The sequence below is a fragment of the Dipodomys merriami genome, unplaced genomic scaffold, assembly GCF_024711535.1.
Source record: "Dipodomys merriami isolate MVZ:Mamm:240054 unplaced genomic scaffold, mDipMer1.0.p SCAF_33, whole genome shotgun sequence".
NCBI classification, from domain to species: Eukaryota; Metazoa; Chordata; class Mammalia; order Rodentia; family Heteromyidae; genus Dipodomys; species Dipodomys merriami.
The window spans coordinates 11,731,060-11,743,504 of NW_027204826.1; the positions used below are offsets into that span (position 1 = coordinate 11,731,060).

Consider the following 12,445-nt stretch of genomic DNA (forward strand, 5'->3'; position numbering starts at 1 on the left):
TGAATTATCCTCCATACCTGATGATGGCACTCCAGCATATGTCCCCCACAACACCAAGTGGCCACTTTGTGACCCAGTCCCCCGCTTCGTTGTAGATAACATTGCTTCGGAGCTGGAGACCTTCATGGGGCTCATTGAGGTGGTGACGGGTTACGTGAAGATCCGCCATTCGCACGCCCTGGTCTCCTTGTCCTTCCTCAAAAACCTTCGCCATATTCTAGGAGAGGAGCAGCTGGAAGGGTAAGTGCTCCCCGACCATTTTCTGAGCCATGATTAATTACAGCGTAAGTGACCTGCTTGTAAAAGTGTAGGACCCAGGTAAGAGACCTTCCTTCCTCAATAGAAGGGAAGAAGCGATGAAATGAGCCCTGTTAGACTGGTGGTAACTGACTGCCCAGGGCAGGGCATTGTGTAAGGCCCTGGTTCTACCCCTCAGGATGATGCTGTTTGGGGAAACAAATGTTTTCATTCTGGGTCCAGATACTTCAGTCTGGGATGGCAAATCTAAGCTGGCCTGTGAGGTCGCAGCTTTGGGGCTGGCGGGGCTTTTCCTGCCAGGAGTGACAGTAGTCAGTCTCACACACTTAACTCCTGATAGAGTCCTTGGTCACGTGACCCTTCTCTTCCCTGAGATGTTGTCCTCCACTGTCAAAATCATCCGTCTGTTAAAAGATCAGAACCGAAGAGTCGAAAGTATAAAGACAGGTTTGTCATGAAGAAAATCTCGGTTTCCCCAAATTGTTTTTATTGATTAGCTTCTTGGATCGGCACTCTTGGTAGAATTTTTGACTTCTGCAGAGACGGGCTGTGTGATGTGGTTTGAAAGCAGGGGTGAGCTTTTCACCAGAGGGCAACAGCTGGTGCTTACTGCTCGCATGTTCCCGTCCCAGCTGTTAGCCCGAGTGTACCTTTTGTTCGGCTGGTTCATTTCTTTGCACATTTCCTCTTTTAAATAGAACTCTTGCCCGGCTTTTAAGCCTAATACTTTGAAATAAAATTAAGGAGTGAACTTCCTCTAAAGAGAATGTAAGAAATTCATTTGGAGGGGCTGGAGGGGTGGGGGGAGGTGGGAAGGTCATGGGAAAGGTCGTCCTGGCTGTTTTCTCTGTCCCAGTTGGATAAAGTTACCACGTCAGGGTTTCCTTATAACATCCTAGTTTTTCTCAGCCTGACTGTTGATCAGTCTTAAATTCTTAAAATTCCATCATCTGATCATAGCTAGAGAGAGAGCAGTGAGCTGCTCTTCATTCCCTCTCTCTAAAGACTACCTTGCGCTCTCCGCTCAGGGCCCTGAATCTTTAGAAAAATCTTCATTCTTGTTGCAAGTCCACAGAAGCTGCCCACACACTAGGGCTCTGAAGTGCTGGCTTCAGGTGGTTGTATTAAGTTTTAAAATGAATTTAACCCCTAGGGTTCTCCCCCTTCCTCCCAGTAGACCGGCGTTTGGAAATCTCTCAGATCAGCAACCACTTTTTGTCTTTGGCAGATTGGTAGCTGTGGAATAAGCTTGCTGCTTAAGTCTACATGTGGGTTTTGGTGGGTTTTGGTGGGTTTTGGTGGGTTGTTCTTTCCCAGACTGAGCAAGCAATGGGCAAAGAGGAGAAAGCCAAGAGGAACCACTAATTTATGTAGATCTAGAACTTAAAAAAAAAAAAAAGACTGTTCACAGGAGCACTCTTACAGAGGGACCAGTAGGGAGAGAGTTGGGGAGGGCACAAGAAGAGGGAGAGAGGGACTGGGGAGCATCTATGAAAAGAGATTTTTAAAAAACAATTCAAGATTGCTTTTAAAATGGGGAGGAAAGGATAAGAGAGTAATAGAGGGGGTAGAGGTGATCAAAACATATTATATGTATCTATAAAAACATTACAGTGAAACCCCTTTATGTAACTCATATATACTGATTTAAAAAATAAAAAGAGATAGAAAGTCAGAGAGGAGTAGAAGAAATGGATGCTGTGAACAGATAAATGAGAATTCAAAGCACGGCTCTCTGAGTGTTTCAGTGGAAAGACAGGAATGCGCCCCGGGGAACAGAAGAGAGGTGTCTTGGTGGTAAGGATCACACAAGCTTCCAAGAAGCGGTAGCATCAGAGATTAAAGGCGGGCAGTCGGGGAAAGGGCAGGAGCAAAAGCAGCAAGTTTGGGCATCCTGAGGCTTGTTTGTCAAACAGTACTGGCGAGGTTGATGGTACTAGGGTGACCTGAGGTGGTGAGCTACCTATGAGCAAAGGTTATAATTTAGAAAGGCCACAGACACATTCAAGGCTGCTGAGTTAAAGAGTGTAAGCCGAGCTGTCTGAATTTTAATTCCAGTGTACTGTTGATTTTTAAACCAAGAAAACTTGTCTCCCAGTGCTCCCCAAACATTGCAATACATTATAATTACCAGGGCAGAATGAGGAGGTTTGAAGGGGTCCTGATGCCCAACTTATTCAACGGTTGGGCCTGCCATGCAGGAAGTAAGAATTTTTTTTGTCCTGTGTGAGTGCTAGGGCTTGAACTCAGGGCCTCATACTGTTTATTCGCTTTCTTGCTCCAGACTGGCACTTTCCCACTTGAGCCACACAGCTCTACTTCCAGCTTTTTGCTGCTTGATTGGAGATAAGATTTTCGTGGACTTTTCTGCCTAATTCTGGCTTCAGACATCAATTCTTAGATTTCAGCCTCCTGGATAGCTAGGATTACAGGCATGAGCCACCAGTGCCCAGTGTGAACTTCTTTAAGGATTTTTGGGTACTATCAGCCTGCCACAAAAGCTGAAAATCATTGTACTACGTATCCTTGTACTGTGTCCTTCCCATGCCTATTTTTTGGTTCAGAGAACTTGGAGCTGTGTGTGTGTATACATATATTGTGTGTGTGTGTGTGTGTGTGTGTGTGTGTGTCCATATTCTTGTTACTCTGCTGTCTTAATGTACTATATTTCCTAAACTTGTCCTACAGCCAGTGAGAGCACAAATAATTGTTTACATGTGGTTCCATTGGATTGAAGTTCTGTAGACTTTTTATTTTGATGGAGACTGGAATCATTCTTCCTTCAATCATTCTTCCAGTGTTGGGTCTCCAAGATGTCACCAAATGCCCTCCCAAAAAGTGAAATGAGATTTCCTGTGCCATCCACAACAAGAGTGCAATCATTTTCCCTCTAGTAGTACTCCTGCATCCTTCATTCTATGTACCTTGAGCTTACACTCACTACAAGCCAGTCTTGTTACCTGCTTTTCAGTTCAGTAACAGGGAGAGGCAGATTGCCATCAGAACAAGAACCAGGATGATCCATCACTAAGACCAAAGCCCAGAGTGTAGTCTTTGATTTGTGTCAGACTTACACATTATGTCCCGGAGGACATGGCCCTGCATAACATGGTGTGTGTTTCTAGATGAAAGACGTGAAATAGTAAGAAAATCAAGGTTTTTCTGCTGTTGGCAAAGGAAACTGATGGTGTAATCTAATACATGAGATTTCTTTCTTGAATAAGAGAGAAAATATTTCTGTTATCTGGAAAATCCCCTTAGTTGGACAGTTTCGTTTATTGATGCCACCATATCAACAGGAAGTTAAAGTTTCAAGTTTTTTGGTGCTACCAAGGATAGTTTAGTTTTTAAATAAAAATACAGAAAAGTGTAGGTTAGATGCACTTAAATACCTCCATACTGTGTCCCTAATCACTTTACAACACTCAGTGCCTCATGCTACCCTCTTGCAGCTCTAAGAGTAAGCTGAAATATAGCTGCATGTTAAAAATATGTGTATATATATGTACACATATGTACACACACACACATATATATATGTACACATATCTCCATATGGCCCGGCAATTCCAGAATTTACTCAGAAAGAAATGGAAACATGCCCATGCAAAACTAGTATGTAAATATTTGTAACTATATTATTTGTTTTTTTTGGGGGGGGGTCCAGTCATGGGGCCTGAACTCTGAGCCTGGGCGCTGTCCCTCAGCTCTTCAGCTCAAGGCTAGCACTCTACCACTTGAGCCATAGTGCTACTTCCAGATTTTTTCTTTTTTGCTTATGTGGTGCTGAGGAATCGACCCCAGGGCCTCATGCATGCAAGGCAAGCGCTCTGCCACTGAGCCACCTTCCCAGCCTCTATAGCTGTATTATTTGTAATAGCACCCCCCCTACAAAAATCTCAGCCCATTAGAAACTCAATATTCATCAGCAGATGAATGGGTAACCAAAATATGGTACAGTGGAATATTACTCAAGAATAAAAAGGAATGGCTTATATAAAACATGTAGTAGCATGCGTGAACATCAGAGACATTAGGCTTAGTGAAAACAAAAGGACCCAAAAAGACTGGTTCCTGTGATTCTCTTGATATATAACTTCTAGAAAAGACAAGAGAATAGCCAACTGTGGGAACAGTGGATGGTGGTGGCTGGAGGTTAGAAGTGGAGATTGAGCACTAGCAGGAATGAGGGACCTTTGAGGTGTGGTGAGCTGGTAGTGGTGGTGATGGATGGCCGTAGAGATCCACCGAGGCTTGCGAGCTGGTACATTTACCAAGAGTGAAAATTTTGGTGGCCAATTATACTTTGGTAAAGTTATGTTTTGAGTGTGTATCAATACTGGGGCATGAACTCCAAGAGTCTTAGTGCTGTCCTTTAGTTTTTTGTTTTTGTTTTTGCTCAAAGTTGACAGCATTCTACCACGTTAGCCACACCTCTTCTGCCTTTTTTTTTTCTGGTTAATTAAAGAATCTCACACAACTTTCCTGCCCAGGCTGGCTTTGAACTATGATCCTCAAATCTCAGCCCCCTAAGTAACTAGAATCCCAGGCATGAGCCACCAGCATCCAAGTAGTAAAGATATTTAAAAATCAAAAAGAAAAAAAAATCACTTAGCAAAGAAGAAACATTTTCTGAGCATCTGGTGGTACTGCAGCTGGACATACAGTTCCTCCTTTGCTGAACTGTCACCAATGGTGTAATCTTGGACTTAGGATGGTGCAAACCAGCCATCTGCAGTTGAGTTCTAGGGGTGTGGTGAGGCCACCGTCTCTGTCTGTGGTAGACGTCTCAGTGCCCACAGCAGCCTCGGTGTGCTGGGTTCTGATGCCCTCTAGAGACAGCTGCCAGCAGTTTTCTCCAAGAAATAAACAGAATTATGGGTTATATATTTGCAGATTTTTTTTTATCCCAGTATGTCAGCCAGAGTTTGAAGGGGCGGAGAAGAGGAATGTCCTTTCGTATTCCCACAGGACGGGCTCAGCCCCTCGGTGTCACCGCACAGGACTCGCCTGTCCTCGGTGACTTTGTTCTGTGGCTCGTTGACACTTCACAGAGCAGAGCAGGTCATCTCACACCTTTGTGAGGTGATTCAAAGCTCTCAGTGTGCTTTCATATTTAACTCATCCGATTCTTCCTCTTGGCCAGCAGAGAGCAGAGGAGAAACCTCCTATTTGCAGCTGAAGAAAACTCCAGGTGGGAGAAACCCAAAAAAAAAAAAAAACTGCCTGGAGTTTTACTTCATGCAAGATGGAGATGAGACTCAGATAGATCTAGTCTTTGGGGATTGCCAAGTGGAATGCTCCCAACCTGATTCCTGGGGCTGTCTTCCAAGTAACCACTCAGAGACCTAGAAATTATGGCACCCTTGGCCTTCCCACACTTTCTGCTGCTGGCACTGCTAACTAAAAGTGAGATCAGCCCCAAAATGGTAACCCCAAATCACAAATGACATGCTGATGCCCTTTAGCGTGTCCCCAGTCACCCCAGCTGATCCACAGATAGACAGATGGAACCTATGTAATAACCAAAGCATATAGGTAGGTAGGTAGGTAGGTAGTAGGCAGATAGATGGATAGAGAGATAGAGAGATAGAGAGATAGATAGATAGATAGATAGATAGATAGATAGATAGATAGATAGATAGATAGATAGATAGATAGATAGATAGATAGATATTGACTCTACTGAGAAGGCTGACAGCCAGTATACCAATATCAACCAAACCCAAGCATCACAGAGCCTGTTGAAACGTAAGCAAAAGAAAAAAAAAACACCAAATAATAATTTTTAGAAGTATGCTGTGAATGCAGAGGCAATGAGCTTAGAAACAGTTTAGAAAATTACATTTTCTGAGTCATTGTCTTAACTAGTCATTTCCTCTAGGAAACAATGAAAATTTAAATCTATTTGTGTTTTGAAGATGTACAGACAGATCTTGGCTTGCTAGTGTTTTTTGGGTTGTTTTTTTTTTGTTGTTTTTTTGTTTTTTTTTCATTTCTCACCTCATCCTGGAAGGAATTTAGGCAGGGAAACAGAACCTCAAGCTAGGGGCTAGCAAAACGAGAGCAGCATTGACTGATAATTCCTCAAACCACTTGATTACTATTTTAATAAGGATTTTATTCTTTTCCTTTACCTTCCACAGGCTCTGTAACAACTAGCTCCCAGGCTACTCATTGTTGTATTTTTTTTAAGATTGTGTTTACTTTAAAAAGATAAATATGCTTTTCAAAGTGATTAATCATATATGTAATAAATATACATGCACATGGAAATATATAACATATATATTTAATAATAAAATATATATTTAATTATATATACATAGTTCCTTGTGCCTGCCTTTCATTTGTCAGATTCCTAATTTGTAATTCATTCTTCCTTCTTAGGGGGAGGATATTTTGTTCAGAAGGTATTTCTAGTACAGATCTATTTCCTCCTAGTAAAATTAGTTTACTAAAAGAGGTCTAGTCCTGAACTAAGATGGAAATTTGACCTGATTAATGGGTCCTTGCATTCAGCCTGGAGATTTCTCCACAACAAGATTTTGTCCTGGGAGCTATCTCAGGGACCTGAGATGGGCGCTAACACTAACTTAGACTCTTCAGTCAGGGCTCTCAGAGTAGACTTATGTTTGGACTTGTGTGGGCCCTGTTCCCTGGGGCAGTAGATCCAGACTGCCCTAGGACTCACAGCCTTGTATGGCAGCTGGATCCAATGAGACATCTGGGCATAGAGAGTCATGTTAAAGAGCTCTTTCTGAAAGGATTATTGACTTGCAAGTTTCGGCCACTCCTTTGGTGACCATTAATGTATCCAGAGGCTAGAGAATGGAGTTGCAAATTACCTCTAGGCTCTGTGGACTTGTTTGCTGGTTCACTATGCCCTGTATCCATAGCACTCTGCCCTGGGTCTGTGTGCAGAGGGCCCAGTGCCTGGGGAGGACTGAGACTTGAGGCTTGCAGGGCTTAGTGATTCCTCTAGATATTAAGACTTTTAACAGCAATAGAGAGCTCAGATGTCACAGAGTAAACAACTCGGTGCTATTCACAGCACTTAGAGACCTGCCTCTGAGCTCCCTCCTGGTCTGTACTCCCTTGCTGATGCTCAAAGAATTGTTGAAGGCTGCTGGGTAGCATTGAAACTGTAACTGGTCTTTCATCTGAATGAGGCTCAGGCTGGGGGTGCCCCGGCTGCCTGTGGGTCCCCAGTTTGGGGAGATGCTGCCCGCCCCTTGTCTGGCTCCCATTCCATCCTGCCCTGTCGACGGGGCGCGGGGAGGTTTTCCTTCCACAGACAATAGTGGGAAAGTCCGCAGCGAATACTTAAGCTGTTTTGGTTGGGTAGTGGAGCATATCTGCTCTCTGGGGACTTGTTTCAAGTGCACGTACGTACCTGAGAAACAAAAAACAAATACCCAAAGGCTTTCTAGCGACTGATTTGAGGAGCATCCTTGGAGGCAAGGTAAGAGAGGTCATAGCATTTAGGAGTGTCCTCTGGATTTCAGTATGTGTCCCTGACTTTCGCTGTGGCCAGTGTTAATGGCGGCTGTGTGTGTCACCAAGCCGTTCTCTTGTTGGTCAGAGCCTGTGGGACCTGTGGAAGATCTGTATCCCCTGACTGACAAATGTGGCTGTCTGTGCTGCAGGAACTACTCCTTCTACGTCTTGGATAACCAGAACCTTCAGCAGCTGTGGGACTGGGACCACCGCAACCTCACCATCAAATCGGGGAAGATGTACTTTGCATTCAACCCCAAGCTGTGTGTTTCCGAAATTTACCGCATGGAGGAAGTGACGGGGACAAAAGGACGCCAGAGCAAAGGGGACATAAACACTAGGAACAATGGGGAAAGAGCCTCCTGTGAGTGACCGCCTCCAAGACACTGTGCTCCGCCCACCCCAAGCCTTTCCCAGCTGGGATAACCCCAGACTCTTCGAGTGGGGAGGGGCTAGCTTTCCTGGGGAGCCCCTCGTCACTTCAGTGGACCCCTCCTTAACTAACACCTTCATTCCACATCTCTGTTTCATAGTTAATACCCCAGGTATTAGTTAAAGACAAGCCTGAACAGCCCAGCCAGCCTCGCCTGGCACTCCCTTAGAATGGAGCAAAGGCTTCTGGGTAGAAGAAACCCTGCCATGGTGAGCCCCCATGTGCCACATGCTCCCCAGATCTCTTCTTTGCTCTGCATCCCCAATGCAAAGAAGGAGGAGTAAGCCTACATCCTCAAGTCCATAAGCTGTTTTCAATTATGAGCAGTACATTTGTCACCTGGCTCTGGTGATACAATTTTAAAGTCATCCAGACCTGGAGTTCAACCTCTGTTAGAACAGCAGTTGTCTGAGTGTATTCCACACTGGATGTTAACCATTCCGTCTCTCTCCTCTCACCCTGTATGGAAAGCTGCCTTTAAACGTGTTATGGTTCTTTGGGATGTGTTGGTACCTGGCTATAAACCCAGCCATAAGTCAGGAGGATCATGAATCTGAGGCCAGGCTGGGGGACACAGCAAGTTGCAGGCCAGGAATAGCTACCTAGAAAGATCCTGTCTCAAAACAACAGTGTATTATAGTTCAATTTGGCTGGTTAGGATTATAAAAACAAATTGCCCCACTAACTTCCACTTTATAGTGTTTGGGCCTGGGGGTGGGGGGGAGAAGAGTAACCTATATGATCAAGGGTGGTTTACACAGACACATGACACAAGTCTGAATTGCTTAAGGTAGGCTGGGAGGCTGTGTCCGCAGGAGGAGTTAGAGGTGGAGAGCGTTCACAGCCTTTGCCCTTACTGCCTAATTCCTGCCTTGCTCTCATTCAGACCACAGCAGGAGCAGGTATGTGAGAGCATATTCAGAGTGCTTTTGCCCTTAAATGTCAGCCAGCCTGACCTGGGAGGCTAAGAATGCAGCCGCCATGTCCTTCCCTTTGAAGCACTGTCCAAGTTTTCTCTCTAAATGACACCTCAACCGAAGTGTAACTTCCGCATGTTACCAGATTTTACTCAAGTACATTTATATGTCCAAAAAGGTTTCTGAATATCTTGTTGCCTTCATTATCCCACTTTCAGTGTGAGAGAGCCTTGTGTCTCCCTGGCGGCTGTCATCCTCTGTCTTCCTGGGGTTCTTATGGTAGTTGGAACAAAAACAAGAAGGGCACAGGGTAGCTCCCGTAGGTCACTGGATAGGGGACACCAGCCATAGAGCTAAGGAGTGCTGTGCCGTTGCAGCTTCATACCCAGGTTGGAGTGACAAAAGCTCTTTTCTGTAACTCACCAGGGTCTCACACCCACAGCATAGGCCCACTCCTCTCACAGAAGACTCAGGCCAGCTTGTAGATTGGATTAGCCAGGCCCCTGTGGCTGCCAGCAACTTAGAGATTGGCAGAAAGGTTAGGCCACTTCTTTCATGATGTGGCCCTACTCAACACAGGTTAAGAATCAATCAGAGGGTTGTGTCCCATTCATTTCCTGAGCAAGTGGCCCCTAAACTGCCTGAACTAAAGCTAAGGATGGACCCAGTTTCTCCAGGAAACTGCTTAGTAGAAAACAAGACAGCTCCCTCCCAAGTCCAGACAAGCAGTAAGCATGACAGCCAGCTGTGGAGAAAGCCAACTGACCGTCACTCACACACCGTCACACTCTGTCACACTCACGGTGTGCCTCTGTGCCCCAGGTGAAAGTGACGTCCTGCATTTTACCTCTACCACCACGTGGAAAAACCACATCATCATCACGTGGCACCGGTACCGGCCCCCGGACTACAGGGACCTCATCAGCTTCACCGTGTACTACAAGGAGGCGTGAGTTCTCTGCCCTGTGGCTCCATTCAGCAGGGCTGGGAGTGTGGGCAACCAGTCCTTTGGTCTGTGCATGTGTTGGTCAAACAGGGAGTCAGCATGGTCTCCATGGACTGGGCCAAGTAAACCTGCTTCCTCCTCAGTGCCCTCCCTAGCTGTCATGTGACCAACAGCCCAACTGATAAGAAACCGTTAGCTTGAAGTGTTTCATTCTTTAGTGAGTCACTAGGAATGTCTGAGTACATTCATCCTAAAGGAAGAAAGGTTGAGAATCTTTTTTTTTTTTTTTTTAGAATTAGGTCACACCCAACGGTCACAAAGTTGAGAAACACTCCCAGAATGCACTGCTGTCTTTGCTCTCACCCTGGAGTTGGTCCATTGTCTTATCTGGTCATTATATGCATGGCGGTCTCCTCCATCTCTGCTCTGAGTCATGAACTCTCCAACAAGAAAAGAGGAAATAAGACAGATCAGCCTCCATGTCTCTAACCTCTTGTGACTTCTCCCAAAAGCTGCTGGGAGTTTTTCTTCTGCCATCAGACACTGTTTACTTGCCTGGCAGTCAGGAAATACTCATAGGCTGCAGATCTCCTTTGTCTCAGTCTTTCCATTTTTTTTTAAATTTTCTTTTTTTTTTAAATTGGGATTTGAACTCAGAAACTGTGGTGTTAGCCTTGAGCTTTTTCACTCAAGGCTGACACTCTACCACTTGAGTAATAGCTCCACTTCTGGCTTTTAGTGGTTAACTGGAGATAAGCATCTCATGGACTATTATATCTGCCCAGGCTGGCTGCACACTCCTCAGATCTTAGCTGAGTAGCTAGGATTATAGGCGTGAGCCACTGGTGCCCGGCTTTCTGCGTGTCTGTTTAAAGAGCCATATTTTGGATTCCAGTAACCGCAGAACTTGTGTTTGTGGAGTTGGAGTATTCATTTCTGTAAACCAGTGAACCCCCATGTCTAGTTGCCTAATTTTGTTCTTCTATATAAATCTAACTGGTGATTATTTTCTTTGGAATTCCTACTAGAGAAAATGTGACGTGCTCAGCTCTTGGGAAAGGGTCTTGAGTGGGGGCGGGGAGAGTGTGTTTTGATGTGAGAGCCCAAACACATTCTCTGTACTTGATTGGTTGTCTTTCAGACCCTTTAAAAACGTCACAGAATATGATGGACAGGATGCCTGTGGCTCCAACAGCTGGAACATGGTGGACGTGGACCTCCCTAACAATAAAGACAAGGAGCCCGGCATTCTCCTGCAGGGGCTGAAGCCCTGGACACAGTATGCCGTCTACGTCAAGGCCGTGACCCTCACCATGGTAGAGAATGACCACATCCGTGGGGCCAAGAGTGAAATCTTATACATTCGCACCAATGCTTCAGGTATCGGCAGCATGGCCCACGAGCCGCTCCCTGCCCAGCTTTCAGGGTTTGATGTTATTATGTAGACAGGTATGGTTGTAGGCTATCAGATATGCCTATTGTGTTTCTACTACCATATTGTACTCTGCAGTACTACCAACTAAACACCTGACCGGGGTACTCTATAGTATTCTGCGGTACTAACAAATGAACTATTAGCAGTAGTACTGAATATCATTCTGTAATACCAATAACTAAACACCTAACAGTACTGTATTGTATTTTTCAGTACTACCAACCAACACCTATTGGTAATACTGTATATTATTCTGCAATACTACTAACTAAACACCTAACAGTAGTATTGTATTGTATTCTATAGTACTACTAACTGCTGACACCTGAAGTTTTTCTGTGCTGTGTCCTGTGTCCTGGTACCCTCCTCTTCAGCTATCTTCCTGCTTGGAAGCCCAGGTCTCCAGGGTGCTGGGCTGGTGTCCTTAGAAGGCCCAAGCAAGATCTAGCCTTCTCTGGCCACTCGTGTTTATTGTGATGTTTTACTAGGAGCTGAAGCTTTGCTGATCTGTGTGCCATTTGCTTCTTGTGACTCTGTGGTTTTCCAATATTTATTCTGTAGCCATTCGGGTTTCCATCATGTAGAAAAGAGCTGAGGTACCTGAAAAATACTTCTCCTTTTCACATTATCTTCACAATCTCTAGAAACAGCACCTGCAAAGTATAGTTTCAAAGAGTATTAAGATTATTTAGGCAGCATATACTTTCATATCTTTACAACTTCGATACTTTGGCCAGTTAGGTTCCTACAATGAAAATGCTATATAGCCTGGATAGCTTAATAGCATGAAAAGTTTATTTCTTGTAGTTGTAGAATTTGGGAAGTCTAAGACGGAGGTGCTCAGACATGAAGTGTCAGTTGTGGGCAAAGTTCTGGGGTGAAGAATTTGATCTGTATGTTTCTACATCTGTATGTTGTATCTTTATCTAACAGAACAGACAAGGAAGCCTCTGGTG

At 44.7% G+C, this 12,445-nt stretch overlaps 1 protein-coding gene across 1 annotated transcript in view; it reads left to right on the top strand.

Annotated features, from left to right (window-relative positions):
* Positions 1-12,445, top strand: part of Igf1r (insulin like growth factor 1 receptor) — a 222,258-nt gene that overhangs the window by 179,540 nt on the left and 30,273 nt on the right. The window contains exons 5-8 of the mRNA XM_070043168.1: positions 96-240; positions 7,908-8,122; positions 9,931-10,057; positions 11,196-11,434. Coding sequence (XP_069899269.1) covers positions 96-240; positions 7,908-8,122; positions 9,931-10,057; positions 11,196-11,434 — 726 coding nt within the window. The remainder of the gene's footprint in view (positions 1-95; positions 241-7,907; positions 8,123-9,930; positions 10,058-11,195; positions 11,435-12,445) is intronic.